This window comes from Phodopus roborovskii, unplaced genomic scaffold (assembly GCF_943737965.1).
Source record: "Phodopus roborovskii unplaced genomic scaffold, PHOROB, whole genome shotgun sequence".
In the NCBI taxonomy this organism is placed as follows: Eukaryota; Metazoa; Chordata; class Mammalia; order Rodentia; family Cricetidae; genus Phodopus; species Phodopus roborovskii.
Genome location: NW_026126410.1, coordinates 40,894,122 through 40,918,438, shown reverse-complemented (window position 1 = coordinate 40,918,438; position 24,317 = coordinate 40,894,122). Strand labels below are relative to the sequence as shown.

General features: G+C 41.4%; 1 protein-coding gene across 1 annotated transcript in view; it reads right to left on the bottom strand.

The window, feature by feature from the left end:
* The window catches only part of Sema5a (semaphorin 5A), a 415,024-nt gene that overhangs the window by 66,121 nt on the left and 324,586 nt on the right, over positions 1 to 24,317 (bottom strand). The window contains exons 12-13 of the mRNA XM_051182617.1: positions 14,666 to 14,873; positions 4,403 to 4,520 (exon numbers count right to left, since the gene is read on the bottom strand). Of these exons, the coding sequence (XP_051038574.1) occupies positions 4,403 to 4,520; positions 14,666 to 14,873 (326 nt within the window). The remainder of the gene's footprint in view (positions 1 to 4,402; positions 4,521 to 14,665; positions 14,874 to 24,317) is intronic.

The following is a 24,317-nucleotide window of genomic DNA, read 5'->3' as shown; positions in this document are numbered from 1 at the left end:
ACACTTTTAGCTGATAGCACAGGTACATCTTTCTAGTCTTCTTACATTTGACCAATATTCTTTATTAAGAGGTTTAGTTTTTTTTTTTTTTTTTTTTTTTTTTTTTTTGTGTGTGTGTGTGTGTGTGTCCATGTGAGGCCAGAAGAAAGTGTTTGATCATTTGGAAATGAAGTCACTCATTCAGACATGGGTGATGGGAACCAAGTTCACACCCTCAGGAAAGTTAACAAGTGTTCTAACCACTGAGTCACCCCTCCAATCCCTCCAACTACTGTTTTTTTTTTTTTTTTTTTTTTTTTTTTTTTTAATGGCTAAACTGGCCTTACATGTTTATCTGAACATCTTTCCTTCAGAATTACTAGGTCTTGCTTTATTTCTGTGGTCTTTTATATCTACTTCCAGTGTCTGCATGAAGCAGGATATTGGATAAGCTCCTCAGGAAGTTTTGCCTCATGTTATAATATCAATTTAATATCTACCCTAAGCTTATCTCTTCAGATGTTTTATGAAGAAACCTACACCTTTGCAGAGGACTCATTCAGCTGCATCCTGTGTGGCATCTAGTGGACTAGCTTGATCTCTGTCTAGTGCCTGTGATTCCCAGTTAGTTCATCAATAAAATGAAGCAATTGAGCCCATCCCTGGCTATCACCATGAATGTGAAACAACCCACCAGCCAAGTAGGAAACAACACTTGCAGAGCCTGCCGGAAACTACATGTGCAGCCTGGCTTCTTTCCTAATGGTTATAGACCCCTGGGGAATTACAACAGAAGTTCATACACTGCCATCTAAATGTAGGCTTTGGTTCTGGCCACTGCCTAAGTACCCTTTGATCCAGATTCTTAATTATACAGTGTCCTGAGTAGAACCATCATTGGGAGACACTGAGATGCTCTTTTGGGCCATGTGTTTTTCTGGTTTTCACAGGGGATAGTCTGAAACAAAGATTCATTATATTGCATCACATGATATAGTGCATATATCTCAAAGGACATAAATGGTATCAGTGTATAAGCAAATCCCAGGCAGATTCCCAAGACTACAGGATCCCTGGTTTACAACACTGCAGCTCAGGCAGGGATGTATAATTGACCTTACTCTGTATATGCCAGCTGATGTATATTACTCAAGCACCACAACTCTCTTAACTGGACAAAAGTATTTATAATTAAAAGTTTTAAGGAAAAAGCATATTCTACAGCATGCCAGTAAACCATTTTACAGTCTTCTAGAGTAAAAATGTATAGGCATTTTAAAACTGGTCCTCTTTACTGGAAAATAGGTGTGCTTTTAAAAATACTGAAGCCCTAGAGAACTCCTGCTATGGTTTGAGGTGTCTCTTCCAAACTTCAAGTGTTGCCATGGCGAAAGCATTAAGAAACGGGCTGATAAGGGCTGATCAGGCCATGAAGGTTTCTTTGTGCTGGGTGTGTTACCTGTTTTTCTAGAAGAGTGCCAGCATGGCCCTGGCTCCATTGCTCTTCTATTTTGCCCATGTGGGCTCCCAGCAAGGAATTCCCATGAGAGCAAATGTTGGTGTCTTGATCTTGTACTGTTTTGCTTCCAGAATTGTGTGTCATAAATGTCTGTATTTTATAAGTGACTTGGCCTTAGGTATTCTCATAGAGCACCACAGACAAGCTCAAGCAGCTGTAAACCTCATATAGTATGAGAAGTTTGACTGGAGCGTCTGTGACGGGACACTCACTGCTGCCAAAGTGTGTGTTTGGTTTTTTTTTTGCCAAGATTTATGTGTTTTCGTTTTAGTTATTTGTATATGTGTGTCAGTGTGTGGGGAGGTACTGGTATCCATATGGGCCAAGATGTGACGTTAATGAAGTTGTGGGTCTCCTAATGTTGAGAACCAAATTTGGGTCCTCTCCAAGAGAGCAATGTACATTCTTTAACTGCTAAGCCACCTTTCCAGCCCCCCAACAGATGGGTCTGGAGATTTACTTTCTTGGTGGGTTCACATAAGTGTGTCCGGGGTGTCACTTCCTATCAAGATGTCTTTGACTCATGGAACTCAATGTAATAAGATCACTTCTCTTTCTTTCAACATGAACTTTTACATAGACTATGGAATACTTGTTTTTCCTTAAAAGGCCTCACCTTATATATAGAGTTCTACTTGCTGTGTGTAAAGATGGAGGTAAGCTTCCTTCAGAAGGAACAAGAAACATTAACTGATTGCAAAATCCTCTGGGCATTTATTATGTCTAAAATCAGCTGGCATCTTAGAGCCCATTCAATACTGCAAGCCCCAAGATCAGACATGCCCTGTTGACACAGCACTGGTCTACCAAGTGTGCATTCCTGGGTTTAGGCTTCAGTATGGAATGCTCAATTAAAGGGACTACATTAAAATGACAGCAGCATATAAAACACTCACTTTAAAGTCAATACCATATCAAAACCATGAAATGTGGACATCACAGAGTTATCCAATGAATGGAATCTTTCCTTTTAATGAGATAAAAGAGCAATTAACATAGAAGTTCCACTTACAGACAAAAGTTTAAAACCTAGGTAAGATTATTGCTGTCCCCCCCCTTGAGTATTCTTAGCTTGCCAAATCTATTGGGAAAGAGGATTGGATTCTATACAATAGACACATGTATGTCTAGAGTAACAGGCCTTGTTATGTGTAACTGACACTAGGTATGTGGTCATATCTCAGGGCTGTGATTTAAGTACACCAGTATGGCCATGCTATTGTGTGGATTTAACTGTATCATTTTGGTCATGTTTCAAACATTGGATCCCTTCATTTTACATTATTTTTTCCTATAGAATATCCAAGACATGCATCTGTTATAAAGCAAATGCATGGGGGTGGATTTCTCTCTGCATAATCATGTTACCTCAGATGCTCATGTATCTAACCATGGGTGCAGGAGAAATGTTCTTACCATTAAGACAAACTGCAGATATGTATTCTGCTTCTTATACTATTTTTAACCATTAAAAATGCCAGGACAAAAGTCTGCTGGAAGATGTACTGATTGTCCGTGAGGACATGTCTGCACAGAATGGATGCTGCTCATTGCGTTTTTACCTTCTACATAAAATTTAAGTTGACTGCCTTTGCACCCTTAACCTGTTTAAAATTGAGAAAGGATTTTTCTCAGTTCATGGTATTTTTTCAAACCACTTTCAAGAGATATGGAAGAGAAATTCATTTTTAAAATCAAAGACCTAGCACTACAAAGCTAAAGAGCCTAAGCCAGTGGTTCTCAACCTTCCTAATACTATGACCCTAAACATAAGGATGCGTGGTTCCCACCCATAAAACTATGTCCATTGGTACTTCATAACTATAATATTGCTACTATTATGAATTGTAAGATAAATATCTGATATATAGGATGTCTGATATGTGACCACATCTTTTGGCCCCTGAAGGGGCTTCAACCCAGAGGTTGAGAACCTCTGTTTTAAGCTTAACACCTGTTGGGAGCTCTGTATGCTTAGACACACAGATGCCTTTGTGTGAAGGACTCAGCACCCACAGGAACATTTGGAAAGGATGCTGACCTTCCAAGTTTAACTCTGCTTCATTCCTTACAAGCAGAAGGAAGAGCAGGCATACATGGTTTCGATAGGGAAGGGGCAATTTCTGGAAGTCATATTGGCAACTCAGAAGCCCAAGGTGTGTCTAATATATCCAGGGAAAATAGAGCCCCCTGCCTCTCGCATAGGTGCTGAGAACCAGGAGGAAGAAACCCACAGCCATGTGACACAGAGTAACTGTCCCAGTACTGTGAGTACATCATTATTCTTGGCAGTTACTGTCCATATGCTAGAACGTCAGAAAGAAGACAGAAATAAAGGAAAACTGGTTTCTCCAAGTGGTGATCCAAGCAGACTCACTGAACAAACAGTGAGATCTGCTTTTCTTGGATTCAGGGCTTGGTTGTAAATACAAGCCAGTTTCTCTTCATTCCTTGGGGTTCCATACAGGAATGTGCACAACACTGCATCTTCTAGGCCTTCTGGTGACCCTGACCAAGGTCTATGAATCTGCTCCACATGGGGCCACAGTAATATTCTTTAACTTATTCTTCAAACCTTTACTTATGTCAGCTTCTGGAATTACAGGCCCCAGGGGAAATGAACGGGTATGGAAGTTCACGTTTTATTGGTGTAACAGGGACAAGAGTCCACACTGAACTCTGTACCAAAAGATAAAAATAAAAATTATAAAAAAGCAGGACCTTATTAGTTCAACAGTGCCGTTGAATCTTAAGTACCTTTAAATCAATGTAAATCGGGCGAGATCAACCTGTGTTGCCCTCCTGCAAGCCAGGGATAGACGAAAATTAGAAAGCCCAAATTTGCTCCCAGTTTGCAACAGGGGATCCACTTCGTTTTGGAAGTTGGGCAGGGCGGGCACATACCGGACAGGTGGAGATGCTCTGCTCCCATTGTGACATGCGCAGACTCTCCTCCAGGCTGGTGCACTGCTTCGACACCACGTCCCAGCCACAGTAAGGGTCCTGGGCACCAATGCAGGCACTGGAAACACACATGAACACACACTGACTGTGCGGGAAAACACTGTAGGAAACCATGCACAGGCCGGCTCTGGGCTGTGGAGATCTTTCAAGTGTGACCTATGAAGCAGACACAGGTGAGCTGGGGACACAGGGAGGAACGGAAAGCCCCCTGCTTCCTGCTTTGACATTACTTGGCTGTGATAGGCCAACTGAACTAGCTCAAAGTGACATGTTTCTGACTGTAGCCCCCAACAGAGACCAGGGGAGCCATTCCTCACTGACAAAACGACACACCCACCCAGCATGCACCTCACCTTGGGATCTGCTCTGCCTGTGACCCCACTTTCACCATTATGGGTGACTACAGCACAGCCACACTTAAAGAGCCACTCAAAGGGCTCAAGATCCTTCTTTTTCTGTTGTTGTTTTTTTATTGAAGTAACATCGCCAAGTAAAATCCAGCTTCCCTATGGGGAGACATCTGATGGACTTCCTCTTCTGTTCAGGGCCCTCCTCTCCTGCAAAGCCACCTGGAGACAAGGCTTCTGCACTAGAGTGAAGGATTCCGACTCTGAAACTCAGTCTGCAATAATAGCTTCCTTTCTACAGTGCTGAGGGTTCTGGTTATTTCTAACATTCTGTATCATTACATATTACAAGTGCTATTCAAACAAACACTCATTCAGTGGAAAGCCACCAAATTATAATTTCCTCCTCTTCTACCCTAAACCAATCGATCACTATGACTTATTATTTTTGAAAGTTGGATCTTTTAAAGAGACCATATGGAAAAGATAAGTTTCTGATGGATGTAGTGATGGTGGCATATCTCTTTTTTCATGTCTTTACTCTGAAACTCAATAAGAATATAAGAATAAATGTTTCAAAAAAAGAAAAAAAACATTAAGTTTGAGGTACTTGATTGGAAACAGTCACATCAATATGGTGAAAAACTTGGATAAAACCAACTATTAGTATGATTTTGTCTGCCTTTTGACAATAATTTTGTCCCTTAGATTTATATACTTGCTATCCTAAGACAAAAATATTAATATTTAACACACTACAATATAATTATTACATGTAGAATTGTTACCAGGCCAAGGAAACTATGGCAGCAGAATCATTTTAAAATAATTTTGTCAGTTAAGAAAACAGCATCCTACTGTTGAACACAATCAAGCACAATCATTTCCCCAAAATCTTTATTCTTCCTTGCTACACATAAAAGACAAAAATAAGATTTTGGCAAAAACTCACTTGGGAGGTGCTCATGTGGGTTTCAAGCAATAGAGACTAGTCTACAAAGTCTGAGGCCTGAATCAAGAGCTTTTGAGACACACTGATGACCTAGGCTGCCCTGTAAATACTACACACCTCAAAGGGCAAATGAAACACTGAGAAGAAAGGGCATTTCATGAACATATTTGAGTCTCTTTATTTGCTCAGAAAGATAAGGTGCTTGGTGAAAAATTTGTGGCACGGAGCAGAATCTTGTGCTGCTGTGTAAAATAATCTATGAACCTGTCAATTCATCTTCAGTCTGGCTCAGATTGCCCTAACTTACTATGTTTTATGTGCATATGTGTTTTAGGTTGTCTGATCTTGATTGGATATCCTATTGTCTCAATATTCCAGGTCCTGGAATGTTAGCAAGCATGGCTATATCCAATTGGTATGTTTGTTTTTTGACTTGCAAGTGGAAGACAGGAAGTTTTGAAGCCAATTTTCAATGGAGTATGCCTATAGTACAAAAGATCACTCATGGGCAATGTCATTGCAGAAGGACCTACGTTAACCGACAGTAACACTTCATCAAGGAAGAAAGGGAACCCTGTTGTAGTGAATTCTTATCATGTGCTAAACTAGTGTGTAATATCAGTCTCTGCAATCACTGTAATGACTACAGACCCATAGAGTCTGCGTTCTTGCTTACTGTCATATACTGTCATATACACAGGGTCCAAATGAGTCCCAAGTCCATAATGTTTTTATATGTAAGATGTTTCCATGGGAATGATCCTATTCTTCAAATCATGAGTTCAGTAAATTATACAGCAATAGAAATCTTAGTGGGAGCTCAGTCATCGCTTGCTGTTGACAATTTGGGAGCATGTTGGGAGGCAAGAATGCTGCTGCAGGTTGGGTTTTTCACAGGATTGTTTTCACATCTAGAACTTGAAGCTCAAAGGTAGGACAGTGGGGTTGCAGTTGGGTAGACACCTGTATTCTTAGTAAAGCCTTTCAGCTATGTTTGTCCACTGATGAATAAAACACCTAGCTGACTGGTTAGAACATGCTGATTGCTTAGATTTCCATTTAGATCAGCAGCATCGTGTCTTTATTTATTTAACATTTTGTATTTCTCTTATAAATTATTTTTTATTTATTTTACATACCAACCACAGTTTTCCCTCCCTTCTCTCCTTCTTTTCCCTCCATCTACCTACTTCCAATCTACTCCTCAGAAAGGGTAAGGTCTCCCATAGGAGCCAACAAAGCATGGCATATCAAGTTGAGGCAGGACCAAGCTCCTCCCCTGTGCATCAAGGCTGAGCAAAGCATTTCACCATAGGGAATAGGTTTTAAAAAGTCAGCTTATGCACCAGGGACAGATCGTGGTTCCACTTCCAGGGGTCTCACAAACAGACTAAGCTACACAACAGTCAATCACATGCAAAGGCCTACGTCAGTCCCATGCAGATTCCCGAGCTGTTGGTCTAGAGTCGGTGAGCTCCCACCAGCTTGGTCAGATATCTCTGTAGCTTTCCCTTTCATGATCTTGATCCCCATAACCCCCACTCATATAATCCCTCCTCTCTCTCTTCAATGGACACCCAGACATCAGCCCAGGGATTGGCCGTGGATATTGACATCTATTTTCATCAGTTACTGGGTGAAGGTTCTATGATGACCAATTATGGTAGTCACCAATCTGATTACAGGAGAAAACCAGCTCAGTCACCCTCTCTGCTAGATCTGGGGGTCTTAGCTGGGGTCATCCTTGTGAAATCCTGGGAGTTTCCCTGGCACCAATTTCTCCCTAACCCATAATGGTCCCCTCTATCAAGACATCTCTTTCATTGCTTTCCCTCCCCATCCATCCCCCAACTTGGCCACCTAGATACCTCATGTTCCCCTCCTGCTTCTCTCTCCTATAGCCCCATTCCAGTTGCAGTTTACCCAGGAAATCTCATCTGTTTCCCCTTCCCAGGGCATCTTTAAATATGCAACAGGAAAGAGAACCCCAAAACGTTGGCTAGCTAAAGCATCTAAGAGAAGCTCAAAGCTCAGGAGTCGATTTTACCTTGAGTATTTTTAGCCCATTTGACCGATCTTAAAAACCTGTTTGCAGTAACATGCAGTAACTGTAGCAGTAACATGATTACACTCAAATAGTTCACAAATAAGAGACAACGAGGAAAAGCACATGTGGTTCAGAGATATAGGGAGGAAATCTGGATCCTGTAGAAGGCAGGTAGTTCACAGTGCCTCTAAAAGATGCTGTACATACATTTTGTTTTTACCTTGAACTTGGACCAATATTTGTTATTATTGCTAGAGGCAGATCCATCATGAAATGGAGGCACACTTCATGAGATCCAGTAAGGTGATCAGTCCTGGGGATTCTGCACGTGTAACATTACATTATCTTTAGTGAGATGCCTGTCAAATAGTGCATGCTTCATATCTTGCTTACTTCAAGCCCATGCCTTTCCCCAATCATTACACAGGGCACAATAAGGTAATGTGCAATCATTAGCTCTGCTAGAGGTCAGAGAAGTTTTTGTTTTGCCTCCCAACACATTTTGGAAACTTCCTCTTTACTTCAGCAAGGTGTTACAATAATGCTAAAAAAATATTTGTTCCAGCATGAACCCACCTGAGATTTCTCTTACAGAAAGCTTTGTACCATTATAAGTAACATTGGGTACATATGATTTATCTCCCCCATCTTTATTTAGATAGTTACAATCATTGCAAGTATAGAATAGTTGCCACAGTTACTATTTAATGGCTTCAAAGTAACCCACTAAGTGAAAAATCCATTGACTATGTCTGTCATGTCCTGGTGTTTAGTTCTAAAAGCTGAAGCTGAGAAAACCAGTCATAATTCAGATATGGCTTAAAAATAATTGGACATCAGTTGAGAGGATTAATTCCTAGCATGGTCTAGGATCAGGTTTAATGATAAATCTATTTTGGAATAAAATGTAATACAACCCCAAGAACCTTTGACTCAGTTCTACATTAGATATTCAAATAATTTTATTTATGGCAGAGTTTCTCATTAGACTCTGGGCCCTACATAGACAGGGTCAGGGATGTATCATCTGTCATCATACACTCAGGAATTGGCTTCGTGTTTGGAATGTATTAAATGTTATAAATACTTTGTGAATGAACTGATGAAGGAAATCCACAGACTTCACAGGCTAAGCAAATGAATGTCACTGTAGTTAAAACTTCAGGACACTGAGACTTACAAATCGATAAATTAATTGCAGAAGGAGAATATTTACTTTGTCCTCCTGGATGCTTGTAGAATATGCAACCTGTTGACTGAAGATGTATCACTGGGCCCATGGAGGATGTTATTTTCTCTGCATGTGATATATTTTCCCATGGTGCACATAGTGTCTTCACAGACCATTTAATTAATAATGGTGACAACCTGTTAAGTCTACCTTTGCAAACTTTGCCCTTTAAAGCAATGAGTGTCCTATAGCATTTAATTTCCATACTAATTTTCTTAATGATGTATTAATCCTTTAGCTTAATGATACTATTATCCACTAACTGGATTAATAGTGAGAAGATACAAGCTCTGTCCAGTGAAGCCTAAGAGTTTTTCTTGATGGTCCCATTTTGCTTTCTAGTTTTATCAAATACAGTTCTAGAAGTGTCCATTTACCATTTCATATATGTGTCTGTTCCTGAGCCGGCTTTTCTTTTCTCCCCAATTATGTCATACAACAGAAGGACCAAAGGATCATGGGTTCCCACTCTTCTTGCTATTTATATCACCATACCTTTCTATGCTTTCAGAAAATGTTACCCTCCCCACCCACTAGGTTATGGAAAGAGAGCAGAGGAGGCAGAAGTAGGGCGCGTGTGTCAATTCGTCAAATATGTACTGAGACTCTTTTAAGGTGCACAAAGTGTTGGAGCCAAAGGGACCTGGAGCCAGAGACCAACCAGGCCTTAGGGTCAGACTTCTTCAGCAAGATAGAACCCATGTGTTCCTAGTTTCTGCTCTAAGACTGCAATCATTACTGCTTACACATGCTCTCTTTGACTCAAATCGGTCCCTCATATACAGAATGCAAACTCTATGGATGGTGAGCTAATCTTATCTTACAACATGCAACGAGTTTCAAATAAAAATAATAAACAATACATGAGAATTTCCAAAGTATAGAAATTCTATGAGATTCAGAATATATTAGGTTTTGTATACCCAACTTAACCAGTTATTCAGTAGGTTTAGTAACTTATATTTGCATATATGTAATAGAAATATATCCAGTCAAAAGACATACTGCTTTAACTGAGCAATTAGTGAATGAAAGTCTATAGGCCGCATGTGCCCTGCTGAGGTTTACTTAAACACCACACACACAGGGATGTTTTTCACTCCAGCACACTGATGAACACTGATAAGACATCAGGTATGGCTCAGCAGCAATAGGCCATCATAAGCTTCAGCAGAGTGCCCCAACATTGAGATCCCATGTTACAGTGGTTTCCAGGAGTTGCTGTAGTCATCTCCTTCCTGCCTCACTGCTCTGTGAAGTCTAGGGCTGATCTTATCAAGTCCCATTGCTCTCTTCACCACTTTGGGGTTCTGTAGAGGTGCTGGATTCCTGTCTTGCTTCACTTCAGGAACAGTTGTGGGTTCTTTGATGGCTCAGCTTCTTGGGGAAACCTCTGGACCAACAGGCCCCTTGGCTGTTCTGTAGCACTAGCCCCTGGCCCTTTATGCTTTTGTATCTTTCTGTGGAATACTGCATCAAAGGCTTGATGTTCTCCTCTGGTCTTGGTTGGTTGTACAAATCATAAATTGAATCCTAAAGAGGTTCACATATTTTACCTATCTGTTCATTGTCAAGCTTTGCCCAGTCCATAGTCTTGGTTCTGTAGGATGGCCACACACCAGGGGGAAGCTCTTTCCTTGCTACAGAAATCTTGTACTTGGTACATTTTCCTTCCTTTTGCAAGCAGAGTTTACTGAACTGCGAATCTAGTCAGTGCACAATTCTTGAAATGACTTCAACAGTGTGTGTCCTCCCACTAAGCCTACCCTCCCAAGCTTTCATTTGCTGAGACTTGAAGAGCTGTAACTATCCTAGGATGTGCAAAACTTCTAGAGGTCGGAGGAGATAAAAAGCCTGACTTTTAGATATGACCATGAAAGCCCGAGTCTTTTGGTCATCTCTGCTTCCTGACATGGTGCAATGGGAACTCTTCAAGTCCAACAGCCTCTAAGTGCCAGGTTATGATTTTCCTTGGAATATAAGCCAGGCCGGGATTTAGTTCTGGCTTTTCTGTCAGCTCCACCCCGTGCTCTGCCATCACAAAGTGTTCTTTCTTCAGAGGTCACATACTGACACTGGCAGTGTACACCAAGAGCAAAGTGCCCAGAAGGTGGCACTCACGAGGCACTGTCAAGCATTGGCCTGGGTTTGCCTCCACTATCTTCATGATTATCTACACTATTATTAAGTGCCAGCATTGGAACATGCTAACAAATATATTTACCCATGTTGGTGATAACATTTGACTAAATGATAAGTGTAAGGTATTTTCCTTCTAAAATAGCTACTAGAGAAATGCCCATTGCTACCATGCTCTTTTGGAGCTACAGTGGAGACTGAAGATGAGCCACGGACAGTGTTGGCAGCCTCCCCCAAGGATGTAGCATCACCTTGAGGAAGGCAGGAGTGGGCACTCAGCTTGGGGTACTTCGAGAAGGTTCCATGCTGGTTCCCTCTGCCATATGGCAAGCACAAAGATGAGGAAGCCACTAAGAAGACATCATGGCTAGCAAGTTCTGTGTTCCTGGTCCTATACTGTCTGTGTACTCCAGCAGCTTCAAACTAGATCCAACTCTATCTGTGGTGACTTCTCTGCACCAAGAGCAAGCTGTCAACATAGCATGGATTTCGGGGACATACAGGCTGGCCCTGATCTCTGTGTGTCACTGAAGGAGGTATGTGACTTTAACCAGGGCACTGACATTTAGATTTCCACACCTTCATCTGAACAATAAGAATAAAATAGTACTTCTCTTTCAGAGGTGGTTCAATAATCAAGGAAAATGTGATAGGAATGCAAAAAGTACTGAGAAATTGTATGAATTGTCTTTGGAAAACAGAGAATTGATGAAAGGGAAAAATATAAAGATTTTTGTGTTTCACCTTTCCTTTTCAAAATGTCATATTTATATTTGAGGCACATTATTTACATGAGCTCACTTTCTCTTTTTAAATATTGCAAGATTTTATTTCTGAAATTTATTTCCTAAAGTAAAACCAAATTATTGATATTTTACTACAGAATAGCATTTGACAAAGAAATTATCACATAACCCTGTTATGAGCCCATTTCTAATCAGTGTGCTTCATTAAGCATATTTCCGAAAATTGTTCCTCTAAAACAATTCTATTTTTCTTATAATTCATTAAAAAAAAACCCAAGCATGTAGTGCTTACAAAACAGAGTCTTCTTGTGAGTTTTAACTGGGGAGGCTCTCTCTTCCATATGATGAGAACACTTAGAGAAGCCCGTTGGAAGACACACAGAGGGATGCTTGGTTCACAGTCCTTAGAGTTTCCTTCTCAGATGGAATACTAAGAGCCAAACACAAGCCTCCCAACTGTGGCACACACAGACAAGCCCAGTATATCAACTTACAATGGAGCTATGATTTCTTGCTGTTTCACTCTGAGCAAGTGAAAAATAAACAGAGGAGAGATTCAGCTAAGAGAGAAACATGAGCGTCTCCTCTCCTGTGGGGGCAGATGAAGACACATGTGGCCTTATTCTCCTCAGAGGAAGCAATAACTATTCACTCTGGCATCTGCACCTGGTGGCACCAGCCTCTGAGGATTCAAGATTGCACTTATGGACCATGACATGAAGGACAGTGGGCACCGTACCTCCCTTGGTGATAGGACTGTCTTGTTGGGGTTTTAGTCCTGTGAAGAGACACCATGACAATGGCAAGTCGTATAAAGAAAACATTTAATTGGGGTGGCTCATTTACAGTTTCAGAGGTTCAGTCCATCATCATCTTGGCAGGGAGCATGGAAGCTGACAGGCAGTGTAGCTGAGAGTTCTACATTTTGTAGGCAACAGGAAATCAGTGGAAACACTGGGCAGTATCATGAGCATAGGAAACCTCAAAGGCCACCCATACAGTGACACACTTCCTTCAGCAAGGCCACACCCACTCCAACAAAGTGACACCTGCTAATAGTACTACTCCTAGTGAGATTATGGGAGCCGACTGCACTCAAATCACCACACTGACCTGTGATTTAGTGAGCCCATGGGAATTGAGATGACCTAGACTCATTGAAGGAAAGTGTAGTTAAAGCAAAAGATTGTGTCATGCTTTGCAACAGTACTCCTATTTAATGCCAGAAACATCTCACTTGGCACAGGCCATGTTTCCCTTACTGTGTTCTGATGCCAACAGGTTCCCAGGAAAAACATCACTCTAACAGAGCAAGACTCGGAAAACTGGTCTAGGATATTGCTCTGGGTTATGCCACAATCATCCCTGTTATCCAGGAATGATCATCACTCAGAATGCAGTGACATCTGCCCCAAACTAGACTTGCAGAAATATGCACAGGAACAAGTTTCAGACAGCCATTGGTTAAAGTTAGAAATCAGACATACACAAAAGAGGGTTGCTAATAAACATCACTATCTACTAACAAGGTTCAAGATGCAATTACTCAGTAAGAGTTCCCTGATAGTATTCTTTAACTCTTTCTGATACCAAGGAATGTCATTCAAATTTCATTTTATAAAGTAATCCTGGGTGGAACTTTGTAATAGTTACACATAAAAAGAAAAAAGAAAACCCTTCCTTCTACATAATAACATGTGAAGAACTTGTGATTTTACAATGTAGAACAACAGTTGATTCTATAGAAAGTCACATGTGTGAGGTGAGACAATGATGCTAAAGTACTTTGGGAGTCATGGTCCAAATTATTTATATCATGTATACTATGAAATTCCTGCCTCAGGCAGGAAACAGAATGGCCTATGCATGGCAGAATCTTACAAGTAGTACAGAAAAAAATGTTGCTTCTACATAAACTTTCAGGTATTCCCTCATCAGGGGAATGGACATGAACAAGGCTTCCAAGCCCCCAGCCCCAGAGCAGAACTGCGTCAGAAGCCAGAATATGTTTCTGGTTTCCAGCAAGGCAAACACTGGAGTACTAGTCAAGTTCGCTGAGTTTACAGTCCCCTCCACTTCCTAAGCACCCAGGCTTGGATATTTACAAAATAAACTTCAAAGCACACTATGGTCAACACTGGACACTCATAAGAAAACAAGAGGCCAGGGCAGGGGTCATGGAAAGCCCTGACGGCACTTGGATGTCCCTGTACCTCCAGGATCTCATTCCCACTACGGCCTACATGATGATGGAACCTTAGGAATGAACTGAAGCTAAGGCTGTTAGCCAGCAGGATAAGCCGCCAATGGTCTACAGAGATGAAATTTTGGATCAGCATCAGTGCTACTTCTCAGCGGGCTCTAAGAAGAGTGCAGGCTTCCTCTATCTCAATTCGCTCTCTCCCTCCCCCCTCACACCTGCCCCTGCCCCAATGTGTGCGCATGCATGTGTCTGTATTCAAATAAAATATTAACTTACATTGGAGCACTAAATTGTAGCATGGTCACTGAGAGTTATCACATACTGAATACATTTTCACACCTATGACTGCTCACAATTGTTACCCACAGGGTTCCTCCAACAACAACCAGAGGTTAGTGGTATCATAGCAACCTATTTCCACAAAGACCCTGCATCTGGAATGCAACATGCACACAGATCTAAGCCTCTACACACTTCAGGCTGCAGGAGATTCAAAAGGCTTCTTGGCATAAGTAGCCTCACCCTGGGGCTTCCTCACCTGCGTGTTTGGTGGAAGTGGCATCTCTTCAGGGGGATCTTGGCCACATGCTCCTGCAGCCCCACGAACAGGACACTCTGGCTATGGAGGATCTGCAGGCTCCTGATGGGCTCCCTCCTCCTCTCTGGGAAAAGCTCAATTTCTTCTAGCAAACAGCTGCCTGATGTCTGACTCAGGGGAGCCCGCACTTTCTTAATGGTGCCATAATCTGCAAAGACAAGACAGGAAGGAAATAAGGCTTGCAGGTAGCACAGCCATGCTCAGATAAGCAGAGTGTGCCCGATGTACACAGTCGTGATCACCAGCCTATGTGTCATCTGAGCAACTTTCAGTAGTGCAGAGGCCTCTTCAATGGGCTGCTCTGGACAAAGGGCTCAGGCATGGGTGCTCATTAAAGCCCTGCAGTGGTACACCAATGTAGACAGCTGTGAGAACAGCTCATCTAGCACCGGCCTCCTCAGTGGCAAGCCCAGGAACTAGAGAGTCATGCTAACCCTCATTACTGATTAAAACAGATACAGAATACTAGGAGAGAAAAACCCCAGAGGGACAATCTGGGATCCCTGATGTCAGTGCACTGACTGTTGCCCAGGCACAGAAGATACAAAGTGACTTGTGACTTGGAACAACTCATGTTTGAACTGGTCCAAGTCTTCTTGGCCCCTGGTTCATGCCTGGCAAGGATCCTCTGCACAGACTCTTCAGATAGGTCGCAGGGATGTTGTATTATATATACACATAATACGGGACTGTAGATGCATTGACACATACATAGAGTATACACACACCTGTGGCATAGAGAAGTTATAGAGGGTGGTATAGGACAGGTATAATTTTGATAATGTGTTTGGTTTAAAATATAATAATTCCCATAGATGTTATTGTTCAAACATTTGTGTTGATGCCTCTGCTGGGTTTTTTGGGGAAATCAGTACTAAATGAGTATTCACCAATGAACTGTGAGGAACCTTCGTTTATAACATTCGTGTGTGTGTTTGTGTGTGTGTGTGTGTGTATACATGTATGCGTGAGAGAGATAAAGAGAAGAGCTATGTGTAAGATGGGGGTGTATGTGCATGTGTGTGTAACAGAGAGGGCAAGTATGTGTGTGAGAAAGGGGGTTTTATTCACATGTGTGCATTATGTGAGAGAGGGGAGTGTGTGTGTGTGTGTGTGTGTGTGTGTGTGTGAGAGAGAGAGAGAGAGAGAGAGAGAGAGAGAAGTGTTCATCTGCAAGCTCATGCAGAGGAAGCTATTAGGGGAGTGGATCTATCCCTGACTGCTTGTTTTCTTGAATCAGGGTCAGGGTTTCTCACTGAATCTGGAGCTAGGCTGGCAGTCATCAAATTTGAGCACCTCTTCTGTTTCTGGTCACCCCACTGGGGTTACAGACACATGAGACCACACCAGCTTTTTTCCCCCAGTTTCTGGGGATTTGAACACAGACCTTCATTCTTGTGCAGTGAGGACTCCTATCTGGCTATACCATCTCCCCAGCCCTAGATTGAATTTCTTAGGGCAGAGTTTCTAGGATTTAGTTTTGCAGTCTTTTCAAAAGTAGCATAAAAACATATTTAGCAGGAAGAAAGCAAGGGGATGAATGATGGAGAGGAGAAAGGTAAGGAAAATATGCAACACTTGTTATCACTGTGTGGAAACAATTCTTGTCTTTTATTATTTGGGCATGATCACATAGTCCTCAACTTACTACATCTTAACTATAATGAAATGGAAGCTCATGATAGACATGAAAGTCATTGTACTTTATGTGAAAAAAGATGGCCTAATGTATCAACACCTACAATGAAAGATGGCTCAGAAATTTCAATATATTTTAAGAATGGCATCCAAATATTCTTCCAACACATAGGATACACATATTGTGTCCGAAATGTAATAATGATTTTAGAAGACAGGGATGTTCAAGACACAGATGCATAGCTTCACTTTGTAAGTAAAGGACAATAATCCTGCCAACAAACAAAGGTAAATTTCTTCAGGAAGATAGATAAAGATGGAGGGATTATAACAAAGTGCTCAGTCTATCATTTGTGCTCCATTCTTTAGCACATCTCTAAAGTCTGTCATATTTGAAGGGGATGATTTCTAGTCACGTTTCCATGCACTGAATACAGAACAGAAGGAAAGGTATGTGCTGTCTTGGACAATAGACCCCTGTGATTGGCAGAGATTGACTGTGGACTCCGGGACACTCACCTAGGAAGCTAAGTGACTTTATTTCTCATTGTTCTGCTTCTGTGCCACTGTAATGCAGAGGCATTTTTGTCTCTGTGTGTTTGTCTCATCGACCCAGTTACTGCAAAGATATAGAAGCCTTTGTATTTGCCTCAGCTACCATCCAAGCATTACCAGTGTGGTAATGATGAAATACCTTCTCCCACTCACTGGGCAGCCTGTTGCTATAGCAACAGATCATTATATAAAGTTCATTAATTTAGCTAGCTGCTACCCCAATGTGGCAGACAACTAATACATTACCGAAGTTCTTTCTCTTAACTTGAAATCTGAGCAAATGGATCAAATGGCTCTTGGCACTCGGAATGAGCATTACATTTATATAGCAAAGGGACAAAAACATAGGTCTTGCTGGCCAGTACAGTAAAATCTGTCTAAAAACACAGAGTTTAATTAACTCTTTTATCAGATTCAAGTTATTTTATCCATAAAGGAAATATGATCACCAGCTGAGACATTTCAATCATGTAGTACATGCAACGTTCCTTAATTTCAAAGCATTTTATTCAACCACAGTCTATAAAGCCAGATGTCTGTCACAGCACACAGGCTACCTTGTTCACTGTATCATTTCTGACTTGAAGAACAGTGCCTGACACACAGTAGGTACCAAGTGAGTTCACACAGTTCACTAGGTACAACAGACACCAACTGCCCAGATCGGACACCTAGCTCTAACACTAGTAAGCTGTGTAACCTCTGTCTTCCAGCTGGTACCCAGTTCACAGTGTCGGGGCCATTAAGTAAATTTATAGTGAACACCGAGCCATCACGCCTTCCTTGCTACTGCTTGGCCTGCAGTGGAACATCGAGCCAGCCAGCTTCCCAAATCCATTAGTTCTCATTCCACACAAGCAGAGGAAAATGATATTTCTTTTATAGCAACTTTGATTGCCTTGCAAAACACAGCTCCAACGGCCCTTTCAGTAGGCCAGATCATAAGCTAGTGCTCACAGGAAATTTACCACTGGAGTTTCCTGTGAATAAAAACCATATTACATTTAAAACAAGAGTGCAATTAATAGAGTCCCACGGGTATCCTTTCTGAAGTTCTCATCTAAGCTCACAGCTTAAATCTAACTCCAGCCATTCTGTTAAGGAAGCAATTCAGGTTTCTAAGAGGAAATTACTTGCCTTGGATTTATTGTATCTGAATTACAAAACAACCACCCCGTTGGCAGCCCTTGTCTGATATGGACCAGGCAACACTGCAGTCTAAATTATCCCCTCACTGCCAGTGGTAAGCTTCACACTCTGTCTGCTCCCATTAGTTATCGATTAAGATAGTTAAGAAAATCTGTGCTAAGAGCTTTTGCACCTATGAAACATTAATTCAAAAGAAGAATGTTAACTCTTTCCTCAAAGGAATATGAAAATTATTTTGTCATTCTTCTAAGTTGCTTCATTGCCTATTATAAAATAATGCCTGGTGGACCAAGCTGTCTGAAGGCTGGAGTCTGCAATCTCTCTTCAAGAATAGTTGTATCCATCCTTATATCTATAAGACAAGCTGAGGTCTCTACTACTGGGCTAGAACTCTCTACCCAGGTTCAAAGAATTTGTGCCTCTCACTGAGACCTGCCATGCACAACAAGAGCTCAGGATACAAAACAGAACTAAGGGTCTCCTCTCCATACCTAATGTGTCTCAGCACCAGATATCAAGGATTTGGGTGCTAGGAAGAAATGGTCATTGGGGGCCATCCCGCCTCTCAGCTTCATCTCCTTCCTCCCCAGCCACAGTTCTAGTGGATTGATTGCCTTGGCTCAGCTTCCCAAACACACAGACCCCTTCTCTAGCAGCATATACTGTCTATTTTGCATATTCTCCTGAGAAGACCCTCCCTCTGTTCTTCTTCTGGGAGCTCCTCTAGGAAATGGTACCTCTCATCTCTACTCCAAGCTGCTTCTGACCTGTAATCTGGGCACTCATGCAAGGTAATTCTTGATTCAAGGCAGGTAGTTTGTGGGATCAAACCACAGAACAGACATCTGTATTTTTATATGGCATCAGCTTCACTTGGCATGAAGTGATTAGCTCCTTTCCCATCCCTGGTATTCTGTCTGTTGAGCACCCAATAAGGAGCCATGTGGGGTTTACTGAGTGAATCTTCAGGGTTTTCTATTTCTTCCCTAGAAGAAATTCCTCTAAGTTCAACATAGAACTTCTCATACTTTGGTTGTTTTTAATCCTGGATAATAACAGAGAAGCGCATAATTAAAATTCTGCCATTTGTTTGAGGAACTTGGGTAGATACATTGCCCATTGATTTCTATGCACCTTCCTTGCTATGTTTTTCCCTGAAACACAGTAGAGAGGCAGAGAGCTGATATGCTTGGGGGGCAGGAGTTTGAAAAGGAAATTGTGGTGAGAGCAAATCTCTAAGAGTAGCAGCTTGGTTCCCAAGGTTTATAATATCTGAGTGTATACTCAGCTGTTCTTGAAGTGGATATTCCCAGTGCAGCCCTGGAGACTGGGATTCAGGAAGGATGTAGTATGACAAAGACCAAAGTAACTAATGCCAACTCCAGGTGGACCTGTACAAGGAGTCTAAGATGTAACTAGTGATTTAGGGCTATTGATTTTGGGCCATATCAGCATGGATGGCAACAGGAGAGTCCTGCAGTAGAGAATAGGGTTCTAGAAAAGAGATTTATTGAACCTCCCTGTGCCCCCAAGAATGCATCATATAAAGCATTGGGCTCAATTATTGTGCCTTCTGTACATGATCCATAATCACAACATTGATGGGGGAAGGGGATGCCAGGGCTAAGAGTACTTCCTCTATTCCAGAAATAATATCTTGTATGAGAAAACTCCCACAGAAACAGGAAAGAGCAGTAGGTAGGGTGTGATCATCTAATTGTGGGTGGCAGAAAGTAGACAGGCATCTCTTCATTCTAGTGAGAAACTCTCTGCAGCAGACAGTGTGACGTGGACATCATCCACAAACTCTTGTGTTTGAATAGTTGGTCCCCAGCTGGGGGCACAGAGTTTTGGGAACTGTGACATTGTTTGGATATGAGACCTAGATGGTGGACATAGATTTCTACAGGTGGAACTTAAAGGTTAGAGACAAGCTTCATTCCAGACCAAATCCTCTCTCTGCTTCCTGGCTGCCACAGGGTCTCCCAGATACATTGCATTGTAGCTCAAGCCTCAAGAAGATTTGAGAGCTCTTACTTCTTTTAGGTTATTTTGTCACAAAGTGGTTACAACATTTTCCATTGTTTTCTAGCTCATAAAGGTGAGGGATAAAGTTAACTCAATACATGCTTGAAAAGTGGACTAAAATATTCCTTCAAGCCATGTCGTCTGTTTCATTTCTGTAGACCTCATTTCATACTAATTTCGTCCTTGTGATGAGGCAAATTAGCTAACATCAGAAGAGTTATAGTTAGTGTGAATTTGCCACATTATTCAGAGATTTGTTGCAAATCTCTCAGTGACTGAGCTTGCAAACTCCTTCAAGTCAAGGGCCCAGTGTTCAGTTACACTTAGTGGAAGACTTACAACGATAATTAACATCTGTCGACTTGTCATTTGTCAAGAACCTAAGAGTCACACATACTCACCATTTAATTCCAAAAGAAAAGAATAACACAATAATAAGGTAATGGACATATTTATTAGCAACTTCACAGTGTACACTGTACATATATGTCGAAGAATCAAGTGGTGCACCTTATGCACACTTTTTTCTAAAGTGCTGCAATGGAACCTAAGGTCTTAACTATTATATTAAGAAATTGCTCTGCCACTGACCCAGAAGTCTAATATAACACATATAAAATCCTTAGGCTGGGAGAAAGTTCACTCTGTAAAAATGCTTGCCATACAAGTATGTACATCTGCGTTGGATCCCCCAAACCCACTTAAAAAAGCCAGGAAGGATGATATTTGCTGAGAATCCAAGCATTGGGAGGTAGAGACACATGGATCTCTGTGTCTTGCTGGCCAGTAAGTCTCACTTAGCTATCAAGTTTCAGGCCTATTGGCTTCTCAAAATCCAAGCAGATACCACTTGAGGAAAGATACTGAAGTCTGAACTATGGTATCTACATGCATATTCATGCACACATGTACACAAACATACTCAGATAACTCCGACATAAACATGCACATATGTATGTACCCCACAAGAACACACATACACACACACACACACACACACACAGCTTAGGTGTGAACTCTGATCAAGACTGTTTAGGCATCTGTACTGGCTTGCCTTTGGAGTTCTAACATGACAGGACCTCAGCTTCTGTCACTAAGAGCACCACCACCTGTGCCTATTCAATATGTTCCCTTTTATGGGTCCAGCATGCTTCTGCTGTGCCCATCCTGATGACACAATATGTTCCTTTGAAAAGGGCCCTGTCCACCCCCCCTCTCTTTCTCTCTCTCTCCTATTTCCTGCTCCTGTATCTAGAGGATGGTCTTCCCTCTCCCCTTTCCCCCTTTTATGATCCTTTCCCCATAATAAAAACCCCTCCACCTGAACTCTGTTGCATGGCATCTTTCTCTCTCCAGCTGCTTTTTTAAAACGATGACACCCCCAGGAAAGGACAACACTGTTCTATAACAAAGGACCTATAGATTACTCAGCTCCGCAAGCCAACCACTCAGTATTGGTTCACCACCTGACACTGCCTCGTTAATTTTGGACTCAGAATGACCAAGCATGTGCATTATACAAGAACCAACCAGTTCATTTGTTTGTTTACTGCTATCTGGGCCATGCAACTGCTACAACAACTTCCACTTTCAGAGTCTTTCTGTTGTTTGAACCCTCAGGTCTGTGCCTTCATGCTTGGGATGAAGAAAGGTATCACCTGGCAGAATCACTTTCCACGTGCTAGCACTTTATGTGGGAGGTACGAACTGCAGTAATATATCACACGGTGGTGTTTGGGTCAGCAATGGAGCTGAACAATTTTTATTATCTAGTACTTCTTCAACAGTCTCTGAGGTTCAGAGGAGCAAATGGTTCCTAGTGTTACTGTCGCCTGCAGCTCAGCCCAGTACTGTGCCATTGCCTGGGGCCTATGGGCCCCATGTGTAATAGGTTATTCCATCCAGGTTAATCTGCCTACTGAAGGACAAGTGTATCATAAAGTATGTAAATTAAAGTATGTATATTCTTTGCCAATTGTTTTCCTAAGACACTTACCAGCTTTGTACAATATTGGAATAGAGTCCCCACACTCCCCCTTTCTCATCTTCAAACATGGATATAGTTTTGGGGGTAAAGTCTTTAGGCAAGGCTGCACATGGGATATGGGTTGGGATTTCATTGTCATCCTTCTAGGAGGAACAGGACAAGGGAATGGAAAGGTGAAAGAGAAAAACAAGAAACATGGCAGACAGCTACCCTTTCCTTCGGAAACTCAAAGTGGCGAAGGACTCATCTTGTGTGTAACCATCAAAGAAACACCTTTCTTCACCAAATGTGCTCAGGATTGGTGAACACAAACCAGAGGCTTTATTAGCACAAATTTTGGGGGAGCCTTGTGCACTTTTGAGGCATGGAATCAAGAGCCTGCAGGGGTGAAATGAGGATCTGAGAATCAGGACCAGGAAATAAGGGTTTGGAAATGGCACACAAAGGATGTCATTGACCACAGGATACCCGAATGGTCCTCTGCTAACTGATATGATGTGAACCATGATTTGAAGAATAACATTCAGTGCCCAAGAACAGAATTTCCCACAGGTCCATAGGACACAGGGCAGAAGTCAAATCTCAGGTCACTGGAACTGGGAGAGAAGTCAGAGCTGAACAAAGACAAAGGATGAGTCAGTGCTGAGTCTGGAATCTACTGCAAACTGTATACCGAAGGCCAGGAAGGTCCTAGAATCTGAGGATCTCAGCTGTAAAGATCACAGAATTTCTAAAACCAGCTGTCAGGACCTTTGCAACTTGTTAGGTCTTTAATAAAGCCCAAACTAGTCAGCTCTTAACTCAGGCAGAGGAGGGTGAGCCTCCCAGAGATGCTGTAAAGTGCAGACAATATTTAAACAACAGGATTCTGAACCACAGGGAAGAATTATACCTTATTTCAAGGACCAGCCGCTCATTGTAAAAGCTGGCCTTTAAAGATCTAATTTGCCAAGGGCAAGTCCAGACCTCTGCAATGGAACTATTTCCTTTCACTTTCAGCCAGTTCTCTGATAAGCCCAAGGTCAGAGCTTTAAAATTAATCAACTGATCATATCACTGAGGGCCCAAGTGAAGCCCTGGCCCTAGTAATTAACTTAGGAGATCACTTTGTGAGAATTCCATGAGGATGTTGGAATATTCAGGTAATGACCAGATTTTCATCATTTTCTTAAATAGATTGGGCAAAGTCACATGAAAACCCCTGCTCAGTTCAGCAATGCAAACACTCTTTTTTTTTTTTTTTTTTTTTTTTCCTGCGCTTAGCTAGGAATCACTTTCATGGGTGTTCACTAACTACAGACAACTTTCATTAATTAGTGTCCACATGGTAATAATGCCACTCACATACTTCTAAGTCCTAGAGATTTGTTTACTTACTGGCAACTCTGACCCAAAATGAAACACTCCTCTTTAAGTTTTACTATTGTCATTCCATCTATCACAGCAACAACAAAATAACGAAGAGCGTCCCCTGCTGTGTTCCTGATTCATAGCCTCTTTCCACTGATGAAGTTTTACTGTGTCTATAGGTGTCCAAAATATATATATGACTTAAACATTTGCTAATAACAAATCATGAAGATTTTTTGGAATGTAATTCCTTGATATATATATATATAATTTTTACTAGTTATTAATTATGGAAATAAAATTTGCATAAAATGAGTTAGATATGCTTGTTTATTTTTATATAAAGTACTAAACTACAGCTGATGTTTTTTTTTTTTGCTGCATCCTCATTTTCTCAGATATTTTGATTTTATAATTATCCATTTCTAGAACATTGCTTCTCATAAAAATACAGTACAAAATGGAAGAAGTATGTTTAAGGCCATTTCAGAAATTATATTTTAATGGGTTCTTATGAAACCCCAGTCAACTACTCGAATAACAATTTTTCAAATATTCTATCACAATATAAGCCAACGATGTACCAAAAAAGGCACTGATAAGAAAGAATTAAGATAATTTGCTTTCCATAATTAAACCATTTGGTTTCTATAAGATCAATATATTTCATATATATAGCAAGATCACTATAATTCATAACATCTAATAATCTCAAATCTATATGGCAGTGTTTTGGGCAGCATTCATGGTTGCATGTGGCATGATGGGCATTATACAAAGAGCACAGCTCTCATGACATGTGTTTGGAACCCAGGCTGTATTGAAGCTGTACAGTGTAACATGGCAAGTGCAAACAAAATGGCTCAGGTTCATAGCATATTTGAT